We start from the raw sequence: 26,516 nt of genomic DNA on the forward strand, positions 1-26,516 counted from the left end.
TTTAGCCTTGCAGTATAGTTGTTAGCCAGCAGAGGGAGCTAGCGGACCGTAAGTCACGTCCATTCTGGATAGCTTTGTATTTCCTGTTGCCATGTGCAACGTCGGGATTCAGTCGACTCTGTTTTCCTTGCTCGGCAACTTGAGATCCGAGAAGGCACGGCTGCAAAGCAAGTTCTGTGTTAAAAATGGTACAGTTCACTTTTTACTACAGAGTTGCATTCCCGGTTTAATAACCTGCTATTCATCATTTAAAGTTTGAATTTGCTCTTGCCTGCTCGTTTGAAGATGCAGAGAGACGTAGCGAGCTTTGCTTTCGCTCCTGCAGTGAAAGTGAGGCTGATCAGCGCTGGGTTCCTGACTGCTAAAGACATCCGCGACCTCAGACCGACCGAGCTAAGCAAAGGTGGGTAAGCACTGTGTTAGTCTGCACTGCTGTCTCGGCAGTGCCGTGTGTTGTGTTTACGTACTAACACAGTTTAGCACTCCCAGTCAGGTTTACTGGAAACTAGGCCTTGTTGATAGTTCATTTTGCTTACATTACCACACTAGCTTCCTCCCTACTTCAAGCTCTCCCTTCTGAAATCACTTGCAGTATTAACTCTGCAGAGGTACTGCAAAGCATTATATTTATGCAGTAGGTTGCTATGACAAAATACTGCATGACTTATTTTTTGTATAACCCATTTCACTATCAGGAGCCACAGTCTGTAACAGCATTGCATATACACAATACTGCCTTTGACTCATATATTTCTCGCTGTTCCTGTGTGTTACAGAAGCAGGGATCTCCCAGCAGGAGGCGCTAGAGGTGCTGCAGGAGGTGCGACGGGGCCCGGCCGAGCAGGGGGCAGCAGAGAGCAGGCTGACGGCTCTGGAGCTGCTGGAGAGGGAGCAGGCACTGGGCACTGTCATCACCTTCTGCTCCGCACTCGACCAGGCACTAGGGGGCGGCATTCCCGTGGGCAAGACCACTGAGATCTGTGGGGCGCCAGGAGTGGGCAAGACACAGCTCTGGTACCATAGATGGGGGGGGTGGGGGGGTCACTGCAGAGACAGAAGTAAGACGAAAATCCAGTGAACCATGAACTAACCGCTCACCAAAGGACTTGTAGCTCTTTATTTAAGATGTGTCTGTGATTCACTTGCACTGGCTGGTAAGAGTAGGAGACTGCTTAGCACATGTGTCTGTAAGCGCAGGTCTCGCTGTTTAATGCATTGGCTCTCTCTGCCTGTCCACAGTATTCAGCTGGCCGTGGATGCTCAGATCCCCGGGTGTTTCGGGGGGCTGGGGGGGCAGGCGGTCTACATCGACACGGAGGGCAGCTTTCTGGTGGAGAGAGCAGTGGACGTGGCCACGGCTGCTGTGCAGCACTGCACTCTGATCACAAAGGACACGGGTACAGAGATCAGGGGGGACACAAAAGTCACAATAGGATTTGAGGGTGACCAAACCTTATAGCCCATTCGAAAGCTCCCTTATAAAAGTTCACCACAGTAAAAACATTGCATCATGCAATAAAGCTTAGTAAAATCACGGTAAAGCATAGAGAAGCATTTTAAAGCATAGAGATGTATGGGAAATGCATAGTATCCAGGGAAAACAGCAAAATTACTATGCAAATGTACCGCTGTAAACTTGTCTAAGGGCTTGGCGCACACCGGGTCCCCATCTGATGTCTGTGCCTGTGTTTGGTTCTCAGAGCAGCGGGAAGCCCTGCAGAGTTTCACTGTTGAGACTGTCCTCTCCCAGCTCTTCCTGTTTCGCTGCCATGACTACGTGGAGCTGCTGGCTCAGACACATCTCCTGCCAGACTTCCTGTCTCAGCACCCCAAGGTAGGCCTGTGTGCCCCGGGAGCGACACTCTGCAGAAAGAGAAGCCTGTGATTTAATAAAAGGTTTCCTGTCGGGAATTACAAATGCAATATCTTTTTATTTGAGCTGTGGTTATTACGTCTTTTAAAAAGCTACACAGTGTGTTTTGAGAATACAACAATGAGTCAGTTTAATACGTGCAGTCTTCATACCTGACCTGTGGTGACATCGTTCTTTAACAGTTCTTTCTTTTGTAACTGTTTTCCAGCAGAGCTTGATATCCTTTCGGTCCTTCTAATAAACATACACACAATTCATGCATTCAACACACACACCCTGCTAGTAAAATATATCACTGCAAGAGATTACAAGACACTGCATGCCCAGTCCTGCTGGATTGGGATTGGGATTGGGTGTGAGGAATGTCAGTCACTCTCTCCTCTGCAGTGATTGGTTGAGCATGGCTGTGCTGTGTCCCCTGACAGGTGCGCTTGGTGGTGATTGACAGCATCGCCTTCCCTTTCCGCCACAGTTTCGAGGACCTGTCCCTTCGAACTCGGCTCCTCAACGGTCTGGCCCAGCAGCTCATCCAGATAGCCAGCCAACACAGTGTGGCAGTGAGTTCTTTTAACACGTATCTTGGACTCTGTTTGCACCAGGGCAGGAGCGAGACAGACTTTTTAATACATTATATTGCATGGGAAAACCCATCTGCACAAAATAATTCACTCTCGCTGGCATCAACACTAACGGGGGGCGCCTTCCCTCCTCAGGTCGTCTTAACCAATCAGATGACAACACGAATTGGGCAGAACCAGTCCATGCTTGTCCCAGCTTTAGGTAAGAGCTTGGAAAAGGGAGAATGTGTGTGTTCTGATTTCCATATGATTGACACTGCATATCAGTGCCACATGCCTTTCTAGCAGGTGCATCTGCAATATTATAGCATGAAGGGACCTGTTACAGGTTATGTTGTTTCTTACCACCAGAGGGCAGCATGCTCATCGTGGGTGGGCTTGATCGGCAGCAGGGTTGGGCGCTCTGCAGTGACTAAGTGGGACAGTAACACATCACAGTATAGCTGTGTATCCCGGTTTTCAGTGTTTATTTTAGAGGCGTATTGTAATACATCACTCCGCAAAACTATAATGATTTTGGACAACTCATTGCCTGGAATGGAGTCCATACTTATTTAATAATGTGTTGCTGTTTTCTGCACTCCAGGGGAGAGCTGGGGTCATGCTGCCACACAGAGGCTTATCCTGCACTGGGAGGGCAAGCACAGGTAAGTGTCTCCAGCAAACCCTTCCCAATCGCTGCCTCAGACACCCCAGAGGTGCTGTAGGACACCAGCTCCCACTCTTAATGTCATTGTCAACGTATGGGGCGACTGTCTGAATGATTCTGTAAATGCTAATTAAAAATGAATTCCTAAATTATAGGAACTGCGAGGAAGGAACTTCGGATGAGTCGTAAAACTGAGGTCCTGTTATAAGTTACTCTGCAGCTGCATTTGATGATGCATAATTCACCCCCTAGTCTCTGTAACTTGCTCTGGATACAAGCCTCTGCTAAATGACTCGTTCTCAACTAAGGCTCCCACTGCGGTTTGAGACATTCAAGACTTTACTAAAGTGGCTGACGGCCTCTCGAGAGCTTGTGATTTTGTATTATTATAGTCTTGTTGACACCCATGCAGCGTTGAAAGCTCCATGGCCCAAGATCACAAGAAACCCCTGTTTACAATCTCTCCAGAATGGGTATACAAAAACATAAAGCTAAAGAATCCGTAGCGTGAATATCGTCAGCTCAGCTGAAACGAAGGGAAGATTCAGCACCTTTGTGTAAAATCTGATGGGAGATTCTGAATTTTGGAGAAAAAAAAAAGCGAACTGTTACAGAATACTAGTAGAAGCACATGAAGCACTCTTAACTTTTGTTTATTTCTGGTTTTGCAGCATAACATTTTTTCCCTCTCCCTTGCACTTAAGCAAAACCATTTAACCCCCCCCCCCCCCCCACTGCCTTTTAAGCACTATAAAAATACTCTGCATTAGAGACGAGAGGGTTCTGCAAAAGCCATTTCTATTAATAACTGTGCTCTATGAATATCAGCCGAAAAAAACACTCTAACCAGGCCATTTTTCTGCTTGACAAACAATCGAAATGGTAGCTTAGTGCGTGCTCTTTTTACATGTTTTTAATTAGTTTTCTGTGACTGCACAATTTAGGATGTTTTAGTCTGATTTATTACCTACAAATGTATATCCTCAATACATACAGTAGTTAAGTGGACGAATGAAGGGAGTTCAAATCGCACTGAGATCTCCAGACTGTACAGAGTTCTCACTAGACTGTATTGAATTAGCTGGCTCTCTGATCCCCAGTACAGAGTTCTCACTAGACTGTATTGAATTAGCTGGCTCTCAGATCCCCAGTACAAAGTTCTCACTAGACTGTATTGAATTAGCTGGCTCTCAGATCTTCAGTACTGAGTTTAATGCTACACTGTTTAAATGTGCAGGTTATCAGATCCCCAGCATCAGCTTCACAAACAGTAGTAATACAACCAGGGACCATGAGTCTTGAGTTGCTTCACACTGTCAGTGTGACAGGACAGGGTGTGTAACCCTCACTGAGTATCGGGCTGATCTCCTCTGCGTTTCCTATTCTCACAGGTTTGCTTCACTGTACAAGTCTCCAAGTCAGAGGGAGGCCACCGTGCCCTACCAGATAACAGTGAGTACAGGGCAATGCTGGGCAGCAGCTCAATGGCAATGCAGTTGTTCTGTGTTAAGGGGCAATGTTAACACAGCTGCAGCTATAAAGCCATGAGACAGTAATTGAATGGGACCACATGGTCTCCTGTTTTGAAGAGCAGTACCACATCAGTACTATACATTGTGGTACTGTGTGAATATGTATTCCAGTTCCATTGCTGGTGATGTCATGGTATTCTAGTACGTTTTCCTATAGGCTTCTACAGCGTGATACACTGGCATTCTAAAGATGTGATCCTTGTATAATCCAGTAGAGTCAGCATCGCTGCAGCAGTGTTCGAGTCCCTGACCTGGCATCTTGAGCTGCATAATTAAAAGCTGCTTTGAATACACCAGGAAGGCTATTCCAGTCATGCTGGGGATGAATATGCAAAAGACTTCCTGCAAAATTATTTCTTTATTCTAGGTCAATGTGCATGTCTTATGAGTCCAAGCCCATTGACTCTGCTAGTTTTGGTTAAAGTGGATGAGGTATTGCAAGGTAGCTGGTCAAGCATTTATACATTAATAAAATCCAGCTGTATGCCTGATCCCTGTAGAGGACACAGCTGCAGTGTTTGCAAGTACAGCCTAGCAAATCAACTTGCATTACTAGAGCAGTCAGACACAGTGTCCTCATAGTCATCATAGAAGAACTTATTGCATTCCTCTGTGACTACACTGCAGACTTCAGCGAGGAATGCTGTCCCCTCTGAAAGATACTTGGTTAGGACGTTCCTTAATGAGAATATGTGTATATATGGAGGCACCCATCTGCCTGTACCTGTGTATATCGTGATTAATGTAAGCCATCATACTGATTTTGTATACAAATGCTGCCGTGGTTAATACCATTTTGCCCTTCCTTCCTGGTGTTTTACATGTTTTTACATATAGATACACAGTGAGGAGACTTGCATGCTTTGTTTGAGGTTTCATTTTCCTAACCTCGGTATGGAAAGAGTCCTATTTAAATGATAGACCGCTATGTTAATTCATTGTATAATCAGCTCTCTGTCTGTGTGCCACCTTGCTGTACACAGGCACACTGCATCATTCTGCAGACAGTTCAAGCCATTTGTCTTTTTTCCAGCCACATGGATTCCGTGATGTCCAGCTTCCTGACCCCTTGGTGACCCCTGCCGACCCTTCCCTGACCCCAGGTCTGAATTCTCGCAAGCGTCCCCGGGTGGAGGAGGGGGATCCCTCAGACGTGTGACCCCCAAAGAAACGTGGGGGTCGATGACTGTCGGATTTGGGAAGTGTGCGCCTGGCACTGGTGGGGCCCTATACTGACTCTCAGGGGGGGTCTTAAAACCTGCTGCACAGGAAGTGAGTTTATAGTGCGGTGGCATGATAAATGGACTGAAATTCAAGTCCAGGTTCAACGTCTCATTCAGAGAATGAGGAGGAGATGTCGGGCTGGGATACTGACTGTGAGGATCATCATGCCATTGCACATTCCTGAGCTCATACTTTCAATAAAGGAAGACAAGCTTCAGTTGGATTGATTGGGTTTGGAAGTTTCTGGTTTCTTCACACAAACATCTATTGCAGATTTTGAATAGTATATATATGTGGTGACGCACTCTTCAAAGATGTATTAAATTTTTCTAGTCCACATAATATGTTTTACGTGATGGCTGACTTAGTATTGTTTCCAATCACATGTGGTCAAATTAGAAATTTCTATAATATGTGGGCACAGTAATTCATTTAGTTTAGTCCTTGACTGTGCTGGCTGTTCAGATCGCTGAATGCCACTTTCATTGTTTGAGAGGGCTTGTAATTTATCAGTTTTAATTCAGATACACTCAAGAGCCGTCTACAGCAGTGACATGTAATGGACAATGGGTGAATGGCTGACCCTTTCTGTATCAGCCTGTGCAACTTTCACCTGCACCTGGGCTACAGTACTGTATTTGAACCTGTTGGACAGTCCTTCAGAAGCGGGGAGTGGCATAGCGGGTTAAGCACTAGCCTTTGATCTCTGAGGACAAGGGTTCGAATGCAGCTGTGAAGTGAGTTGGGATTCAGCTTCCCTGCCAAGGAATGGGTGCTCATGGGAACGGCTACCCTCTCAGCCCTACCTGACAAAGCAAGACCACCCGGCACGCCATAGTGGCAATGTGGGGAAGCTCCCAATGCGACTGCTTAAAGGTGTGAAGCTGAGGGAACACAAAGCCACTTTTTCAGGAACAGTGGCTTGAAACCTGGTTCCAGGAGACCTGGTTTGAGGCAACTTTGCTGAATCAAACCCCAAGTCTCCCCTGGTGTGCCATGCAGTGTCCTGAAACCTAGTCTCCTGAAACCAAGTTCCAAGCCACAATGTGGCTCCGTGTTCCGTGTTCCGCTGATGGGCGTGACCCACTAGTTTACGTATGATGTGCAATGAGATGCAAATGCTTGCTGCGGTCTCCCTTGATTGAGTGCTTCAGCAGGGCGTGCTGCTCCCCTGAGATCACTTTGTTCTCTGAAGGAATCTGCTCTTGGCAGGCATGGCGCAGTTGCAGCCATTATATCATTATTCTGCCTTTTAAGAAAATTAAAAAAGCTGTAAACCATTACAGAAATATCGCCCGTGTATAATTTAGTGAGCCGTCCAATATGGTTGAGTCTGATTTCCTCTCTGGTATGGATTGCTGGCTGGAGTGTGAGAATATTAATCTCCGCTGTTACTTAGAGAGTTACTGGGGCTGGCAAGCAAGCCATCTGCGGTTTTATGTGCTGCACTGAAATGGGATCAATTCTAGATCAGCCACTCATCTAAAGCACCTGTTGTGTCTCAGTGGTCTTGCCAGTGATAGAGAATCATGATTTTACCATCTACAGCAGTTTGAAAGTCACGACTTTCAGGATCATTAATCAAACCGAGTCTTATTATCCACAATCACTATGTTGCTTTTAAACATTAATATAATGGGCATTGATTCTGCAGTCAAACTCTGGCCCATGTTCTTATTCCTACTGGAACTAAAGAACAGCTCCTGAACTCGGGTGAAAACACCTCAATGCAGACTTACAAAGCAAACCCAGTACTGTGCATCAGGGAATGCTCACAATGAATGCAAACATCATACAAAGGGGAAAGTGGGGACAGTAAATCAAATATATAAAAGTGAAATGTGAAGCTGCTTACTCTCTCAACTAGACAGGACAGCCAGCTCCATGTGATCTGAATATTGATTTTGGGATACTGAAAATAAGCTGTGCATCATAAACTAGAAATTAGTCTTAATGCTTTCGTTTGCATTCTGTACATAACTTTGTGAATACCAAACTAATGCCAAAAAATAATAATAAAAACAGTAGTGAAAAAGTTAATTGTTCCGCACTCCAGTGTACTGCGCTGATATTTTTAGAATGGTAGAAGTGGCTGTCCTATATATTGAAAACTGCGCTGCTTTTAAATGCCACAATCAAGACGACTCAATCCCCAAAGGCATTCAGTGTACAACAGGCCCATATTGTGTTTGTATTGTAACAGGAATTTAAATTGCAAGGCTTTTGCTGCAGTTTTCTTTAGAAAATAATTAATATTATAAAGCTTGCTAAAACACGTGATCCATTGTCAGGATTTAAAGTGGTTTTCGAAGGCCGTCATTACCATGCAAGTTAATGCAGAATGTAGCAGCTCTATAGTCTACTGTAAAATGTTATACAGTTGCAGACAAAAAGCATTGGCATCATAAAACATAATTCAAGGTAACAAATGAAGGACAAGATTGTCCACTTCTTTCAAGCGTTTCAGTTGAGTTTGTTCTGTGGTACTTCTGTATTATTGCTCTGATAGTGGATTTTGGTGTTTCATATTTCTTCCATCCCATTCTGTAGTCATTTCCTTTGTTGTAGTTTGCTACAGAACAGTAGAATGCTTTTGTCCAGCGAGAATCCAACTACTTTGTCTTGACCGTCATGTGCTGTGTTACCAAAACGTTCTTCTCAACAGATTTTGGAAATAATGACCTCTTTTTCTGGTTATTGACTATTATAATTAACCTAATTTCTGTGTCATGGTTTTCAATTAATGAATATATATTTTAATTAGTTCAATTAATTTTGTACAGACTTTTAATATAAAGGTGCAAATACTTTGGTCATCTACAGTACACATATTTGAAGTTGTGTATTTTGGGCTTTGTCATTTGAATTAGCAGCTAATGTTCCCTAAGTGCTTGTATTTAACATGTTTTCTTATATTAAGTGCAGGCTGACAATACTTTTGTCTGCAATTGCAGATGCTGTATTAGGGAGGCTGTGTGGTCCAGTGGTTAAAGAAAAGGGCTTGTAACCAGGAGGTCCCTGGTTCAAATGCCACCTCAGCCACTGACTCATTGTGTGACCCTGAGCAAGTCACTTAACCTCCTTGTGCTCTGTCTTTCAGGTGAGACGTAGTTGTAAGTGACTCTGCAGCTGATGCATAGTTAACACACCCTAGTCTCTGTAAGTCGCCTTAAAGGCGTCTGCTAAATAAACAAATAATAATATTCCACGTCAATAGCATTTTATCATTGGTGTCTTACTGTGTGTGTTTATCGAATGTGACCCACAGATTGTAATGTGGGATTATATGGGGATATAGAAAGTACACGTGTGTCGCGATACTTATACATTATTTAATTGCATTTGTATGTAATTGTGAACATCTTGATAGCCGTGGCTTCCTTGTATTTAGAGTCCTTAGTTGTTCTTTGTATTTAGTTGTTCTTTTGAATGACGTTATCCTTATCAATACAGCCAGCAAAGCGGTACATTGTTGTAAAATGTATATGACCAACGTATTACATTCAGATATTTAAAGCACCCGGTCTACAGGCCAATAAACCTCCAAACATTCACAGAAAGTGCATATCTACGGGAGGGAAGACGGTTGAAGAACAGGCAGAGAGATGCTTTTTAAAAGCTAAACGTCTTGCACAGCACCTCGGAACGGCTGGCTTCTTTTGATCGATATCATATTACACTGTGTCATTCGTGTTGTTTCACGTAACCTATATAAGAGCATGGTAAATGTTTTTTTGTTAAGGTGACATTCAGGTGATAGGACAGCTACCTCCCTCAATTATAGTGAGATACAGGCAGGAGCAGACCCCTGTCATTGTACTCAGTTTATTGCTTGTCGTGATTTCAGATAACAACGTACGATCATGAAACAATATAATTATTAGGCTTTCAGCTGTTATCTGCGATCGTATGACTCATGGGGAGCAGGAGATGAGACGCTTTCTTATATATATTCTTATTCAGAACCGACCGCTGGAGAACGAATGAAAGGCGGCTCGTCTTTGATGAAGCGCAGCGTGTACGCGCCCGCCTTATAGGGTTCTCCTCCTGTGATTGTGCGAGCCCGGACCACGCGTGCGCGCCCCCCCGCGCACTGGGAGCTATCCAGCAGCGCCCTGTGCCCCTGCACTGCTCGATCTGTCTGTCTCTCCAGGAATGAGAAGCGATGGCCGGCACCGCCAGCGAGGAGAAAGCCTTTCGCAGGTTCCTGGAGATCTTTCTCCGCGAGATGAGAGGAGCGCTCGGGGAGGACGAGCCGCTGCCGCTGCGCCCGCTGCCGGACCTGGTCTCGGAAGACGAGGTTGAAGGGGAGTGCCTGGATCTCTGTCTTCAGCACCTATGCAAATAGTTAAGTACCAGCGACATCTTTAACGTTATATTCTATGATTCCTGGTTCTGGGGAGGGAGGGAGGGGGAGCGCGGGGTGTATCGGAGCCCCGCTTTCTTTGACTGGAGCCGGGCAAAAGTGATAGAGTATTACAATAGCACCGGCGGACAATATTAATATATCGGCATTAATAAAATACATAATTGTTGGTGCTGATTTCATTGCTATCGTTGCTCCCAGTATGTGTTAGAGATGTCTCTTCTCTGGTGTAATGGGAGATTTGGGTTGCTATATATAGCTGGCAATTTGAAAGTAGCATTTTCTCACCGTAGAGATGCACTCCTAAACCATGTACAACCTGCCTCTATATTTATACCGACGTTATCTTTATACTTTCCGTTAAATATTTTGAATGGGTTCCAGCACCACCCCCATATACGCGCTTATGAATACGGTCGAGCAGTATTGTGGTATTTAATGCTGCAACAGATCTGCGGATTTACACACTTGTGCGCCGTTCTCTCGACATTTAAAGACGTATTATTATAAAGGCAAAAGGGTGCCAACATGCTTTGAGATTTCAGTTTAGATGACCTTGCTTTACCGTGTTTTCAATACCTTGATATTCTCTTAGGCTGCTTGTGTTTTCAGTGAAACTGGCAACGTAATAGTAACACCCGCTTCAATGTGTATTTGAATGAATGAATGAATGAATGAATAAACGATGCATGTATTGTGGGAATTACATTTTCTAATCAGATCTCTACTAGATCGGCGATGCTACAGTCCTTTATTCTCAGCAGCCGGCCGCTACAGTAATGGGGTCGGGTGAAGCGAAGCACAGTCGGGACGATTTAAAACACCCGATTTAAACACCCAGAGAGGGTCGCTGTATTTGGTGCAATCCTATACCTTTTTGTCCTTACACACTACTGCATCACAGTGCATTATATCAATTTGCTTCTGTTTTTTTTTTTTTTTTTTTTTAAATGTTATGCGTTATTACGCCCCAGTCCACGGAAAGGCGCGCGCCAGTGGGTATAGCTTCATTTTTGTCGCTGTGGTTACTGGATATTTAGGATGGTTTTGATATGCACTAAGCACTTTATCACCTAAGACAAAGCTACGTTTAAACCTGTATAATAATAGCCTGTATACTGTGGGTGTTTAACGTTGCAACCTGCCGGCATGAGCCCCCAGGATGCGCTTGCAAATTGTATATCGAATTCACGTCAGTCTATCGGTGTGCAAAGGTATTTAATACAATAAATAGCCTCGCTGAGTGCTCGTGGGATGGTTGCGCGTTTAAGAAAGTACGTCACTCTTGTGTTTCCTCGCTACTTAACATAAATCAACGGGCAGATAGGGGGAGGTCGGTAGGCAATAAATAGACAAGAGAGAGTGAGAGTGAGCGCTCTATTAGGATATGGATCCAGCAGCAGCGGCACACAGCTGTATAATATAGTGCATCTCGCCAATAGTGTCTCGATTGTGATCGCGGGGACGCTGTTTATTGTGGGGCATTTTAAAATGCGGGTAGGAACCACTAAAATATTCAGTACTGATATGTTACATGTCATTCCTATTTTCCTATTATTGAATATTATTGAATATACATGTTGACAGCCGCGGGGTGCCCCTGCATAGGCCCCTAAGCTCCTGGATTTTTAGACCTGGTGTAACCTCAAAACATTAGCTACTGCTTGACATTCCCGAAGCAAGCAAGGTCGTCTCTGAGTGCTGCTGTGTTTGTGTGAATGTGGTTATGCGTACAGGGCCATAAAAAAGAGACTGCAATGCAAATTAGCTTTTACCTGGAAAATGAAAGTTTAGCTACCTTCACACTTCTCCAATTTTCCACCCTCTAGCCAGACTGATAATGCACATGATATTGGACATTTCGATACAAACTTTATTATTATTATTATTATTATTATTATTATTATTATTATTATTATTATTATTATTATTATTATTATTATTATTAATTTGTCATTTAGCAGACGCTTTTATCCAAAGCGAATTACAGACTAGGGGGTGAGCTATGCATCAACTGCTGCTGCAGAGTCACTTACAATAGGACCTCGGTTTTTAGGTCTCATCCGAAGCACGCCGTTCCTATCATTTAGAAATTCATTTTTAATTAGCATTTACAGTGGCACTAGAATAGGTGCATGTAGCTCAAACCAATTGAATAGAAATGTTTTTGTCACACATCTGCATAATAAGTGTTTGCAAACAAGCAACTGCGAGAGAGAGAGAGAGAGAGAGAGAGAGAGAGAGAGAGAGAGAGAGAGAGAGAGACAGAGAGACAGAGAGACAGACAGAGAGACAGACAGAGAGAGACCTGAGGCTGATATCAGGGCTGGGATCTCCTCCCCGGTACAAAGGGACGGGTGTTGCACAAGCCTGCAGCTTGGCTGTTATGCAAATTCCTACTGACTAAGTCAAGCCACCATGCTTATTTTGGATTTATGGACTGTCTGGTAACACTGACTATAGCATTCTCTCCTCTCTCTCTCTCTCTCTCTCTCTCACACACACACACACACACACACACACACACACACACACACTATATATATAATGAATATGAATATGCATGCAACCCACAAAGCCTCTGATGCAAACAGTTCAGCAAACCTTCTTGTAGTATTGTCTCTTAGTCCCTTAACCATTGCACTGCACTGAAGATGGTAAGGACAGATGGTAAGAGTCATTACTATAAATAATATTGCCATTGTGACTCATTTCACCGATTACAACAAACAATGGGAAGCAAAAGGGATGGTCTTTACCATTCCATATATATATATCAGGATTCTTTTAATATTACAAACAAAACGTAGCTGAAAATCCTGATAAATCCACCTCGTGGATCATCGTTCAGCGTCATTATTCAAGGCTAACCTTTTAAAAAGGTTCCTATAGTAAAAGCATAGTGAAATGTATTAAAGCATAGTGAAAGGAAGGTAATAAAGATTCTTCTGTACAATGCTTGTACAAAAACGAACGATTTTTCATCGCAAGAACAACAACACATTACACGTTAGATTCTGTTTCTAATTTGTCATCATTTTAGGAACAGTACTATGTGATCTTAGTTTTAAAATGGGCCCATTTCTATTTTATGTGTGATTAAAATAGAACCATTATGTTTTCAAAGCTAGCAATACACAATGAGTCAAAGCCCTCACATAAATAATAAAACCGGAGCCTTGCTTTGGTACATTAGCTCCCCTGGGATCACATGCTGTTTAAATGCATGCTTTTAAATGGACTGTCGTGGGTTTGGTTTTTTTTTTTTACTTTGTGTCCTCTGTATGACTTCAGACCTGTTCCTCCAGGGGTTAATGATTTTTGTCTCCTTTCATCTGATTATTCTGCCTTTGAGATGCAGTCTAATAATAACCTAGAGACAGATGTGGGGATCCCCCTTGTTCTTAATGTTCAGTGTGTATGTGCGTGCGTGTGTGTGTGCGTGTGTGTGCGCATGAGTGTGTGAGTGTGTGGGAGGGAGTGTAGTCACAGTGCAGACGTTTGCTGTCTTTGCTGTCGCACAACCCCCTGTGGCTAATTTCAACACCTTTTCCACAGTAGTGGAATCAACTTTTTTTTTTTTTACAATTCACTGAATGCACTTCTAAAAGAATACCATTATAATATATAATAATCTTAAGAAACCATGGGCAGAAGAATTAGCAAACCACAACATTAAAATGTTACTGCAGTGGATGACTAGACAGCGTGTTTTGGTTGTTCACACATCTGTCATACCATTGTGAGCGTGGCACCACTGTGGCACCACTCTACCAGGCTCGCCCTACCCTTGCAGCAGCTCTTGTGCGACCATCACCCCTTGGCACAGAACCACTGCATTGCCATTGAATATCAGCTGGCATTGCCATTGTGAAAAGAAATGCCCGAACCCCAGTCGAGAAGCAGCCAAAGCTTTCAAATATTTGTTCTTCCCTTTTCTTGTTGCCGTTATCAACTGTATCACTAGTCCTTTGGTTCTTTACTTGTTTTGTTAATTTCTCAACCGTGACTATGCAACAGTAAATTGTAAGATATCTAGAAACACTAAAAGAAACTAGTAACTCAAGATATTTCAAATCCAACCCCTTTACAGTAGATACAAAAATCAGTAAACTGCGGGTTCCTGGTTCGATATCACAAAGCAGGAAGTGATTAGGTACCAGCTCTAACTTTTCATATATAGCGTTGTATTTGAAATCTGCATGTACCAAATAAAACTATAAAAAAATAAAAAACGTGCAAACAGCCAACAGATTTAAGACCCGGGGGACCAGCAGTGATTGAGCGCCTGTAATAAGAGGTGAGAAAATTGATTTGCAAAGCCTTGGTTATCACCCCATAGAAAAAGGATGAAATGAAGGAGGAAAGAAGGTCACTTGACATAGATCAGAGGGAGCAGCACAGGATGAGTGGGAGGCGCTGTAGCACAGAGGTGTCAAGGACAGGGGGAATGTACTGGCAAGCCTTGCTGCAAGCTGCATGGGATTTGTAACATCTCCTTTTGTATTCTGTGGCACGTCCCAGCAATTCAGAGAGAGCAGCCCAAGGCTATTCTCAGAAGAGAGCTGGGTTTGATTTAACAAGGTCTGGAAACTGGATCATAGACCATCCTGTTAATACAGCTCATTTTAGACAGGTGAGATATCACTATGCAAAACGCAGGGTGTCATATCAATCAATCCTCAATACAATCAATCAGTCATCTGAACATGATACTGGTTAATGAGACAAATTAATACAATCTAGATTTGCACAACCCAGGATGCGACAACCAGTTTAACCCAGCAGTGGTTAATACTGTGTCCAAAGATTAGACACACCTGCCATAACACTTCCATAAATTAAGGTATGTTTCATCACCGCTGCAACCCTCTACCACGCGAGAGAACTGAAGGTCAGTGGGTGACATCTGTTCCACTATCAGGCCAATTGCTGAACCTAAGCAGCACATGTTACCAAGCTACTGAAACCTGGGGGCGGAGCCAAACATGGCAAGATTGCACCTAGAATCACGGGGTGTCTGACCCAGCAGGGGTTTCTGAAGCGCTAGGAGGTGAACATCCAATATCTGTGTGCTCACACTAAAGCAATCAGTATTCATCATGCCTCTGCTTCGCTGCTCACCCTGCACGTCACACTGCAGGACTCTTACTAGGAGAGCCACTGGGATACCCTCTGACTTACCTATCGAAATATGCAGATGAATAGCTGAACTGAAAAAGGTCAAAATCCGAATTTAAATATGATTCTGTTCAATCAAAATTGAGAAATGTACAGCTGCATTAAAAGGGAGGAGAGAACATCTGATACACATTTTAAAACCAAGTACTGCTGGTCTCCAATGGAGTTATCCGGCTCTCTTCAGTCAGCTATGATAAGGCAGTGTAACTGACCATGAAGATTCAGTCAGCTACCCTGATAGGCTAGTCTATCAACAGTGACAGATAAACAATTGCATTCAGCTGCTAAACATATCAGTGTTGCATATACACATAGTTTCCCTTTCGAACAGTAGTTAAACAATGAAATGTTAATGGCAGGCAGGGTGCTGTATGGGTTTGTGTAGCATGAAGGCAATTAGATACATCACTGTTACAGTCCATTCGATTTCATTATAGAATTCCCAGGAACCCCGCTGAATGCATTGGAAACTCTAGAATTCTTCAATGAATTATTGACTCTAATCCACACACAATGCAGCAACAACACCGCCTGTAATATCTGGCAGGATACTATCGTATTTCTTTCAATGAAAACAAACAGGCCAGCATTTTTATATGAAATTTTGTTTTTAGATTTCATTACAAAACGAACACAAGTAAAGCTATCTAAGTGAAGTAAAGCATAATAAAGCATTGGAAAGTGTGGTAAAGTGTGGCGGGTTCTGGTAAAGCATGATTGCCTAGGAAAAAAAGATGATGAAATACTACAGATTGAACTTGTGAGCCTGTTCCAGACATTGGCAGTCAGTCCCAGGGAGTCGGTTCGTCTTCCTGCCCGCTGTGAGTGCAAGGCATCCCCTGGCAGAATGGGAGTGAGGTAGCAGAGTGTGGCTCTGTTACACAGTCCTACCTGGCACTGCCAATTAGTGTCACCCGGCTGAACACCCAGCTGTAGCCCCTTCCAGTGAGCTTGCACTGTAGCACGTGGTACATAGTCTGAGCGCCCGGCTCAATTCTCACAGCCCCCCATACCGCTACAAATGACCACAATATGTGTGAAAAATATTTTAAATTCTGTAAAATACAGAACAAAAGAAACACCATGCTGGAGGTCCAGGATACTCTAATTTCGGTATCGTGAACTGAGCATTGAGAACATTACGAGCCTGTACACCTCCACCCCCTGCCCAAAGGATGCTGTTCAAGTCTGTGATGAATTATTCTCTCTCGACCTCTCCTCTCTGCCTACCACAGAAAGAGCAGGGGAAAAACAGGCCTCAGGCACTCAACTAAGGCAGCTCAGGGACTATTCATTTGCATTACCTGTACAGTCTGGATCCATCAGGGACTATCTCCAAACTAATTTGCATTACCTGCACAGTCTGGATCCATCAGGGACTATCTCCAAACTAATTTGCATTACCTGCACAGTCTGGATCCATCAGGGACTATCTCCAAACTAATTTGCATTACCTGCACAGTCTGGATCCATCAGGGACTATCTTCAAAACCAACAGCACTACTTGCAGACTTGCATACAGAAGCTTGGTTTCCCCTGTCTCTCTTTAATTGTAACACCTCACAGTTATTGCACAGTTTGGTTCCCTAAAGGGACTGCTTCACGATTCAGTCATTACAGAGTGTCTGTATACCCTAGCTTCCTAAGGGACCAGCTCAGAATTGTCATACCTGCAGGAACTGTCTCCACATTTCCATGCCCTGATATTTTTGGTGCAGTAGCTGCAAGGGCAGTGGGACTTCACAGCATCATGCAGCAGTGAAAATGTAACTCAAAAGGGCTTGCAATACTTTCTCCTTTGCTTCAGAGAGGTCTACCTTGTATTGAGAAAGGGGAGCGCTCTCCAGGTAATTGAATAGAAATGATTGAGTGGATGCTACCAGCAGTGGCTTTAGTAATTGCATTGAGTGCAAATGGCTCCATCCTTGACTGGCCTCGTAGTGTTAGCAGGGAGGCAGGCAGGACACAAATCATGTCGTTAGGGGCTTGTCTGAGACAGTCACAGGTCACATTGCTGATTGATACTGTATCAGTAGCCTCAAGTCTAGGTTCAGTGTGTGTAGATGGGTTAGTTCATACAGCTAACATGCTTTACCATATTATTTTGTATTTCTTTGGCCTTCACAAAGTTTTTACTTTGCTTTATTTAAGTGTGCTTTCAACATGCGTGTCATGTTGTATGGGTTTCGTTCCTCCTTAAGCCTCAGGGTGTGTGCATTGCGTTCCCTCAGGGGTGGAGAGGAAAGACAGCGGGAGCTTCGGCCCTGTCTCCTGGGTTCAGTAGCTTGGTAACATTGGACAAATGAAGGTTACATCTTCAGAAACGAGAGCCCACATTCATTTACCTAGATGGAGACGGTGCAAGATGTTATTGTACAGACTGTGAAAGTACTGCAATGGCAACCCAATGGATTTGGGACTAGGAAGTGCTGCAATAGTAAACTGTCTGGTAAGGTATCGTGGCACTGGACTGCAATGGAACAGTTCTACTCATTGATCATACCATTGTGTCTGCCCCTTTGCTACCATTGCCCTTCAGTACAGAGCAAATGTATTGCTACTGTAGTGTTGCCATTGCAGATAATCTGATACAGAATGCAAAGCAACCATCCATGTCTCCACAGTGTAAACAAATGAGCTTGTACTTAAAGAAGAGCCCTGTCGTGTCTTCCTAAAAGCAAAGGTTGTTGCGCTGTGTATGGAACAAAGCTTCAGCTCTGAGAAACACAACAGCAACACTTCCTTCGGTCTTCCTTTTGGAAACCTCTTTAGTTTCTGCTGGGCAGTAACCCTTTGAAATGGAAGTTTCAGTAGTTTAAAGTGATGCAGAAGCCATTGATATCAGTAGGGCTGGTATAAGATTTTCACACTATTAAGCTATATTTCTTTATACCTCAAATATCCAGATTTTCCTGTGATCAACACCCACCAGAAAACAGGCAGTGGCAAAAGCAGATTAACCAAACCAGCTGGATTGATCCCAGCTCCTACGCAAACACATGCACAAGCACGCACGCACACACACACACACACACACACACACACACACACACACACACACTTTTAGCAATTCAAGCGTATGATCTTCATTTTGGTATTATCAAACACCTTTAAACGATGCAGAATTTAAACAGGTATACATTGCAATTGGATGTATGCCCTTCTCATATTTTTGTGTTTGGAAATAAGAAATGTAACCATTCTAATAATACCTCTTGACTACAGTTACAGCACGCAGTGTCCTGTAAGCACACCTAGACCTTCCTTACAGCAGCAATTATAAAGAGAAGGAAAAGTCTTGAATTTGGTTGCTAAAAGAATCCCTCCCTGCAGCTCAGAAAGGGCAGGTATATATAGTCTACTGAACGTCAGCAGCGCTAGATTGTGAGCAGTGATTTATAGCACAGGTATGGACAGCACTGATTGGAAACAGTGGGTTTTTATAGACTTACAATACGTAAATTCAATACGTAAGTTTTTTGTCCAGTGACTGCAGATATTTTATAAAGGCACTGGATCAACACTAAACATTATTGATTCATAGCCACATTATAAGGTATATTTATCCACGGTGAGTATAGCACAGGCTGTAACAATGTGAGCTTCCCCAACACTGCCCTGGGAGCATGCCTCAAGACTGTTCTGGAGGGACCAGCCTGGAAGGGGGTGAGGGAGCAGTTCAGTCCCCCATACCCATCCAAATCCTTGGCCTCTCATTCTGAGACTGCCAGCAATGGTGCCCAATGCCACCTGTCCTGAATTCTACTACTGAAATTCCACACGACTAAGCTGAGGTCCCTAAACACATTGACCTTGTGATCGAAACCAGTGACTGACACAGGGTTCAAAGGACCTGTCAGCACTATTGACAGCTTCCTCACCCTCATGGCCACATCTCATGAAAGTGAAAAAAATCTCCCTCCCACTGCCAGACTTTGTTTTGCGAATAGTGATGTCCATCAAAGGTGTCTTTGTAAGCAGTTTTTATTTCTTTAACTTTGCATTCATTTTTATTTATTCTGGTCAAAGTACAAATAATGTCTGCCAAATAAAAAGATCATCAAGGTTTCTTTAGTGGCACAGCCCAGTGCCTGACATTAAACTATAGTGAGCCCTGTCACAGATTCCCTCTTGCAAAGTTGTTACATTTACATAAGGGCTTATAAATTGCATAAGAACACTCATTGACGTGGAGATTCACCTTCTCAGTTTGGAACATGTTCCAGTCGACCCGTCTGACTTTCCAGACTGCACTGAAGGCATGCTGTGCATGTTCGTTTCATAAGAGAGCACAGACTGTCAAATAAACCAGCAGCTGCCCACCCTAATCTGTGTAGCTAATTCTCCTCCTTTGCTTCAAAGCAACAGAAAATGGGCATGTTGAGTCATGCATTTACCAGCATGCATTGCAATACTGATGTTTGGTCAAAGAGCTTGCCAGGACTACTTCCAGCAGATCTCAGTTTTTAATAAAGAATTGCTTGGTACAGCCTGTAGTTATAGTAGAAAACTGCACGAGATTACGTCACAAACAGGATTCTTCACTGCTGAAGTCTCGTGAACATAAGGTAAGGCTTTCAGACTTGTTTCCTTAGTTTTAGGCCAGTTTGCGCTGCTTTTTAGCGTGAGAAGGCGATTTACCCACCTTTTTAAGCTGTACTATGTTTTGGCCGCCTGTTTATAAATATTATAAAAAATTCCCTCTTATATGTAAGATTTTATATCATCGGTCTTATTGGAACAATCTGAAAAGTGTCAGAATTTAGATGCTCCCTCTATCCTACCCCTTTCAAACCCGACTTCATCTTTGCTTCTGTCCTATATACAGCCAACTAACTAAAAGCTAACTGCCCAAAGCCTTATGTGTTACCACATGACATGCTGTGTCTATAAAATAGTTATATTTTCATAGTATTTAATGAAATACGTTTCATTAAATAGTTTGATTTTACAAGAGTGTCAGCACATTTCATTTAGTTATACCTTATGAAGTGGCTCTATCCTTTCCTTTGAGTTTAGTTTATTCACTTTGTGCCTGTGGGTCCAACACAATATAATAACAATACAATAATACAATACTTTACTGAAGCACTGCAGTTGCAGAGGAGTTGCTTGTCATACGAGTCCCTTCTATCCCAGTGCTAGAAATCAAGAGAAGGAATGATCAGACTTGTGTGCTGAAGCGTGGCTCTCTGGAGATTGCTTGACAGGTGTGGTGTACCGAATCAGGACTGAGCTCGGCATGCTTCTACAAACACAGTCAGCACTCTCCAAACTGCAAGGCTCCGCTGGCACGGCAGCTTGTGGTTTTCTTTTTGAAAACACGATCCGCCGGTTTCAGATGCTGATGTGTCGCTGTTAAATCGCCGTGATTACAAAAGCACTTGAGAAAGGTGTGTGGGAATCAATTAACTCCCCTTTCAGTTATGCTCTTTTTCGAGCCTTGTAAAAGGGGTTAAATGAGGCACTTGAGAGTGATTTATGTATCTCGACATCGCCAAGGGCATGGGTCGAGAGATGCCTGAATTATCAACAGTCATGAGAGAAGAGAGAAAGTGTCCTCTATTAATAAGAACTAGAGAGACCGGAAGATTGTGGGATTGAACCCCATTAACATCTACCTGGATCTGAATCTCACAGTTCTGCTGCTGACTCACTAACTGTGTGACCTAAAGGTGATCCATCCCAACTCAGACTGTGAAAGCAGGGCCCAGTTAGCTGTGTGCTCTCCTAAATGACATTCAATATTTACTGGGACATCAGGCTCACAGCCCTGCTGCTTTCATAAAAAAAAGATTTTCTTTTTCTGTTCCGCCCTTTTGAGTTTTATAAAGAGTCGCTGGCAGGGAGCCAGTTCCCCCAAACAACGAATCGCCTCAGTGCAACACCGAGCTCCTGAGTGGTTCTGTTCCTCGGAGAGAGTTCAAAGCGGTGCGTGTGTGTTTTTGTAAAGCAGGTGTAAAAGATGTATTTTGTGAGTAAAGCAGGGTTTCCAGTGAGCAGTCTGACCTCCTCGACAGCAGCCAGACACAGGTGAGAACGGCAGAGCTGCATCGGAGGAGTCTCATGGGGAGCAGCAGAGCCTTCAGCCTCACTGGCAGGGCACTGAGAGCTGCTTGGGGCTCCACATCACAAACTCTCCCGCCTGATGGAACAAAAGCAGTGAAGCCAGGGGAGACGCTTTGCAGCATTTATAGACTAGAGAAGGGTATCAAACTACACCTCTGTGTCTGCTGTGTTTGCTCATGCAGAAGGGGGGTCCATGGCTGTCTGGAAGTTTGCTTCATAAAACAAGGAAATGGCGCGGGACAGAAAGCAGCGCTGTACCCCTCACCAGGAGCCAGTGGGTCAGGTTTACAAAGCATTTACTATAAAAAAAGACAACTGGACAGTAACAAATCCATCATTGCTGGCGGTCTTAAAACAACTGCCTGAGAAAACTATTGCAATCTGACTTTTTCAGTGATCAGCTGTCACCAATGTCAAATCATTTGTACCTCCCCATCCTCTCATTTTTCTTGCAGCTTTGCTATTTGGTTATTGATGCCTCATAGGCAAATGTTGTAAAACAGCTGCAGGCCTCTCCCTTCCATCCGGTCTGTGATCCCCCTCCGTGTGCATGAGATCCACTTCCACTGGCTCAGCCCTGCTCTCTGTGCACAAGCATGTGCAGGCAGGGCTCTGTCCTAACTGTGGGGCACATAAAGAGTGAGTGACACAGAGCAGGCTAAAATAAACAGTTCAACAACAAAGCAAATGAATTACATGCTGAATGAATTTAGTGGCTGCTATCTCTCGAGTTACGTTGAAACGCTTTGTGCACGGCTACACATGCAGCAGTAGTAATGAATTAAACTGAAATGCAGACACATTTAAAGCGTGACACCCTCAGAGCTCAGTGCCACATGCGGTGCATTTTGAGTGTGTTTTCTTTATAGAAATGTGTATATGCTTATGAAGACCCCAGGCCATGACAATATAGCTGCATCCTCTCCTGCTCCTCCTGTTTGACTCCTTCAATAAGATGTGTCCCTCACTGAGCCATGGGCATGCAGCAGACTGGCAGAGAGCCCATGTGCCTGTCATGCATCTGATGCAGGCTGCCAGCTTTATCCAGCCCTGTGATCTAAGCTGCTTTCTGGAGGCTAAAGAGGGGGCTTTCTGCAGCTTTTCAAACAGGCCTGCCTGAGTGCACTATTTCAACATATAGCATTACACTGCCATGGCCACGCAGCAGCAATGCAAAGCCATTTGTGAACCAATGCATATTTAATACTATATTTTAATACTGCTGTTTCATACCTGCAGTAAAGCCCAGTGCATTATCACATTATCACTCCTTTCCCAATTCTTACTGTGTTCTGTACTACCTTACATTCTTAAATTATTATTATTTATTTCTTAGCAGACGCCCTTATCCAGGGCGACTTACAACTTTTATAAGATATCACATTATTTTTACATATAATTACCCATTTATACAGTTGGGTTTTTACTGGAGCAATCTAGGTAAAGTACCTTGCTCAAGGGTACAGCAGCAGTGTCCCCCACCTGGGATTGAACCCATGACCCTCCGGTCAAGAGTCCAGAGCCCTAACCACTACTCCACACTGCTGGATACTTTATGTTATCTAAAAATGGTCTAATATGAATTTGCTTGCCTGTTTAATATCTTGTTACTTGTGTTCTCAGTCATTTAGTATTGTGACTTCAACAACAACAAAAAAAACATTTACAATTTCTGAAGTGAGGTGGTTCCGTCCCCTTTGAAACAACAGTTTTGTATAGAGATGCTCCATTTACACACCCCGGTTACACGCCCCTAGTGGCCATTTTTCAAACCACTCCACCTCATGCATTCAGCTTTTCAAGGTGGGTGAAAAAAAAGCCGCATTTTCTGGTGTAGATTGCAAGCATGGTAAATAATGTCCTAAGCAGACACAGCAATGGCGATTGAGAGAGAATGCACGCAACAGGACACCTTTGACAAGCAAAATAAACCTTAACGCTGTTATATAAAGAAGCTGCATCTCCCTGTTGAAAGCCACTTCCAAAACAACAGCTGGGACAGACTGGCGGAGGGCTAAGGGGAGGCTCTCGGTTGAAAGTGCCTCCGTCTCCAAGACACTGCGGATGTTTTATGAGGGACAGTCACTCGAGAACAGACTGCTCGAGGTCTCCACCCCCAGTTGTAACCCCGGGTTACGGTCATGTTTACCTCGAGGACAATTCACACACCGTACAGACTTAGCAGATGCCCTTGATGGCCCTACAGTGTATGGTCCAGTGTTTCTAATTTGTATATTATTTATTTAACAAGATTATTTGCTGTGCCAGGGCCAAATAGGATGACAGTTACTGTATAACCACATATTAAAGCATGCATGCAGATACAAGCTTAATTACACAAAGTCTAAGTGCACACATTTGCACAGAATTAATATACAGAGGAGCACTGTGAAATCCTTTGATCTGTGGATGCCTTTACTCCAGAGAGAGCAACCAGGGTGAGCGTAGCTTTTATTAACAGGATGACTGTAGGGTACCTCTGCTGACCTCCATTTTAACACACACCCCAAATATTGCTTTTACAGCCAGTTCCTTGAATGTGTATTTCAAATCAATGCAGATTGAGGGAGTCTATTTGAATGAACATAGTGACAGCTCTAAATACCCCAATCGCCCTTTAAACTGTTTATTTATCCTGCTAGTGTTTTCAACCAGGGGTGATGTATTGCTCCCCTCATTAATATAACTGAATACAATCCAAATACAGCAGACTGCAGTACGAGAAGGCAGGGTAATGTATTTGATGGCTCCCTGTCACAGGGCTGGCTCGCAGTGGTGAGGTTGATGACGTCACGGACCAGGAAGTAACTGAAACCAAACAATGGATGGGCGGGTGAAGCTGAATGCTATGGCACTCAAAACAGAAAACAAAAAGGCGCGATGGCCAAACAAATAGAAACAAGTATACTTTTTTAAATATAGCAATTGTTTTGTTGTATTCTGCGCGCTCTCTCTCCGCTCTCCCATACTCTCCACACTCAACCACTGCAGAACGGACAGCTGCCGCTTCTTATACTCTGGCCGAGGGGTTAACTAGTTGTTAATTACACCGTGTAACAATTTTTTATTTTTTTTTGGTTCCTGGGTAGTAAGTGTTATTTCCTAATTGCTTATGCCTCAAAAGTATAGAAAATGGCTATTATTCCCCACAAACTTTGCTTTTGTGACCAGGACAGTGATATTTTGAAATTTACCTATTTTCCAGAACATTCCAGATAGATTCAGTGCTGAGTAAACTTGGAGTAACTTCTAGAACTTTCTAGAACTTTCCAGTAATATAAATAGTAGTATAAATACAGGGGCCTTAAGCCCACCAGTTCAGTTTAGTTCCAGCTGCCTAAGTGGATACATATCTGCATTTTTCTGAGATGGCATCAAGAGGCTGCAATGGTGGCATTCCTGATGGGTCTCCAAGGCGGTTTTACCAAGTTTCCCTGCTATCTTTGCCTTTGGGACAGCAGGGACACCAAGGCGCACTACCACAGGCAGGACTGGCCACAGTGGACCGAGTTCTCTGTGGGGAGGAACGACGTCAAGTGGGAGCCACTGGTGGACCCCCGGAAGGTGCTGATGCCACCACTGCACATCAAATTGGGCCTTATGAAACAATTTGTCAGAGCTCTAGATAAGGAGTCGGCAGCCTTCAAGTACCTTCAAGACTTCTTCCCTAAGCTGTCTGAGGCAAAGGTCAAAGCCGGTGTCTTCGTCGGACCCCAGATAAAGAAGATCCTGGAGTGCAATGAATTCCCCAAGAAGCTCACTAGTAAGGAGAAAGCGGCTTGGAACAGCTTTGTCGCAGTGGTTCGGGGCTTCCTGGGCAATCACAAGGCCGAAAACTATGTGGAGCTGATTGAGACTCTGGTGAAGAACTACGGCACAATGGGCTGTAGGATGTCCCTCAAAGTCCATATCCTTGATGCTCATCTTGATAAATTCAAGGAGAACATGGGAGCGTACTCGGAGGAGCAAGGCGAGCGCTTCCACCAGGATATACTGGACTTTGAACGCCGCTACCAAGGACAGTATAACGAGAACATGATGGGAGACTACATTTGGGGGCTGATTCGTGAAAGTGATTTACAGTATAATCGTAAATCTCGAAAAACTACCCACTTCTAAATCTTTTGTAGTCATTTTTGTATTACTTTAGTATAAATACATGTTAATTTGGATTCATATGTTGTTTTTTTCTGACTTTATGTGAACGAAAAGACACAAATTCGCCCGTTTTCTCATTGGAAATAGGTAAATTTCAAAATATCACTGTCCTGGTCACAAAAGCAAAGTCTGTGGGGAATAATAGCCATTTTCTATACTTTTGAGGCATAAGCAATTAGGAAATAACACTTACTACCCAGGAACAAAAATTGTGTTACATAGTGTTATCTTATTACCCCTCGGCCAGAGTCTGCACGCGTTTGGTAAGGATGCATGACTGTCAGCTACTTAAATAATCAGTATCTGATCATGCATCCTCACGGGGTTTTTAAATATAAATAATAAAAGACGCAGCGCTTTTACCCGCGCCGCAAACAAAAATACAAATAATAATACACAGGGGCGGGACACTCCGCTACACTCCCCTATTCCCCTATACAAGTACCCTGCCTCCTCTCGAAGGGGCTTGCGGACAGTGAAGGGTTAATGTCTCTATCAAACCCTGGCTCGCTGAGTGGGAGTTGTGCCGTTTGTCACTCAGCCCACACAACGTGACTTCGATTTGCTAATCTTAATTTTGCTGGTGCTCTGTCATTAGGAAATTAAAGGAAGCGTGGAAAGATAATGCTGAGTCTTTGGGAGTGGGGTGAGGTCAGTCTATGGGAGAGAGATTAGTGCCTCCCCTTAATGCCTGAAGCAGGTTCTTGTCAGCCTCTATCGTAGAGTTTAGCAAACACCTTTATGAAAAAAACATTTCAAAAGTTTTGCATCACTCTATAGAAATAACTAATTTTGCTTCATAAAGTTCGAATGAAACCTGCTGAATAATGTTACGTTAACATATTGAATTACATACCACTTGGTAGTTTTCCATATACTTAACGAA

The 26,516-nt window shown here is 43.6% G+C and overlaps 2 protein-coding genes across 2 annotated transcripts in view; both read left to right on the top strand.

Moving 5' to 3' along the window:
* The first annotated feature begins 98 nt into the window (after nt 1-98).
* Nucleotides 99-6,083, top strand: LOC117429398 (DNA repair protein RAD51 homolog 3-like). The gene is made up of 10 exons (XM_034048824.3): nt 99-188; nt 286-403; nt 777-1,014; nt 1,240-1,397; nt 1,701-1,834; nt 2,299-2,430; nt 2,587-2,653; nt 3,038-3,098; nt 4,492-4,552; nt 5,666-6,083. The coding sequence occupies exons 1-10, from the start codon at nt 186-188 to the stop codon at nt 5,789-5,791; spliced, it is 1,098 nt and encodes a 365-aa protein (XP_033904715.3). The 5' UTR covers nt 99-185; the 3' UTR covers nt 5,792-6,083.
* Nucleotides 6,084-9,533: 3,450 nt separating this feature from the next.
* Nucleotides 9,534-26,516, top strand: part of LOC117430279 (protein phosphatase 1E-like) — a 37,686-nt gene continuing 20,703 nt past the window's right edge. Inside the window, exon 1 of the mRNA XM_059001386.1 lies at nt 9,534-10,203. Within this exon, the coding sequence (XP_058857369.1) occupies nt 10,022-10,203 (182 nt within the window). The 5' untranslated portion in view covers nt 9,534-10,021. The remainder of the gene's footprint in view (nt 10,204-26,516) is intronic.

This window comes from Acipenser ruthenus, chromosome 26, assembly GCF_902713425.1.
Source record: "Acipenser ruthenus chromosome 26, fAciRut3.2 maternal haplotype, whole genome shotgun sequence".
In the NCBI taxonomy this organism is placed as follows: domain Eukaryota; kingdom Metazoa; phylum Chordata; class Actinopteri; order Acipenseriformes; family Acipenseridae; genus Acipenser; species Acipenser ruthenus.

What these genes read in the sequence shown, in the direction of transcription:
- LOC117429398 (XM_034048824.3), top strand. An exon ending in CATGCTTGTCCCAGCTTTAG is followed by an intron (nt 2,654 to 3,037) that starts GTAAGAGCTTGG and finishes TCTGCACTCCAG; the next exon opens with GGGAGAGCTGGGGTCATGCT. An exon ending in CACTGGGAGGGCAAGCACAG is followed by an intron (nt 3,099 to 4,491) that starts GTAAGTGTCTCC and finishes CTATTCTCACAG; the next exon opens with GTTTGCTTCACTGTACAAGT.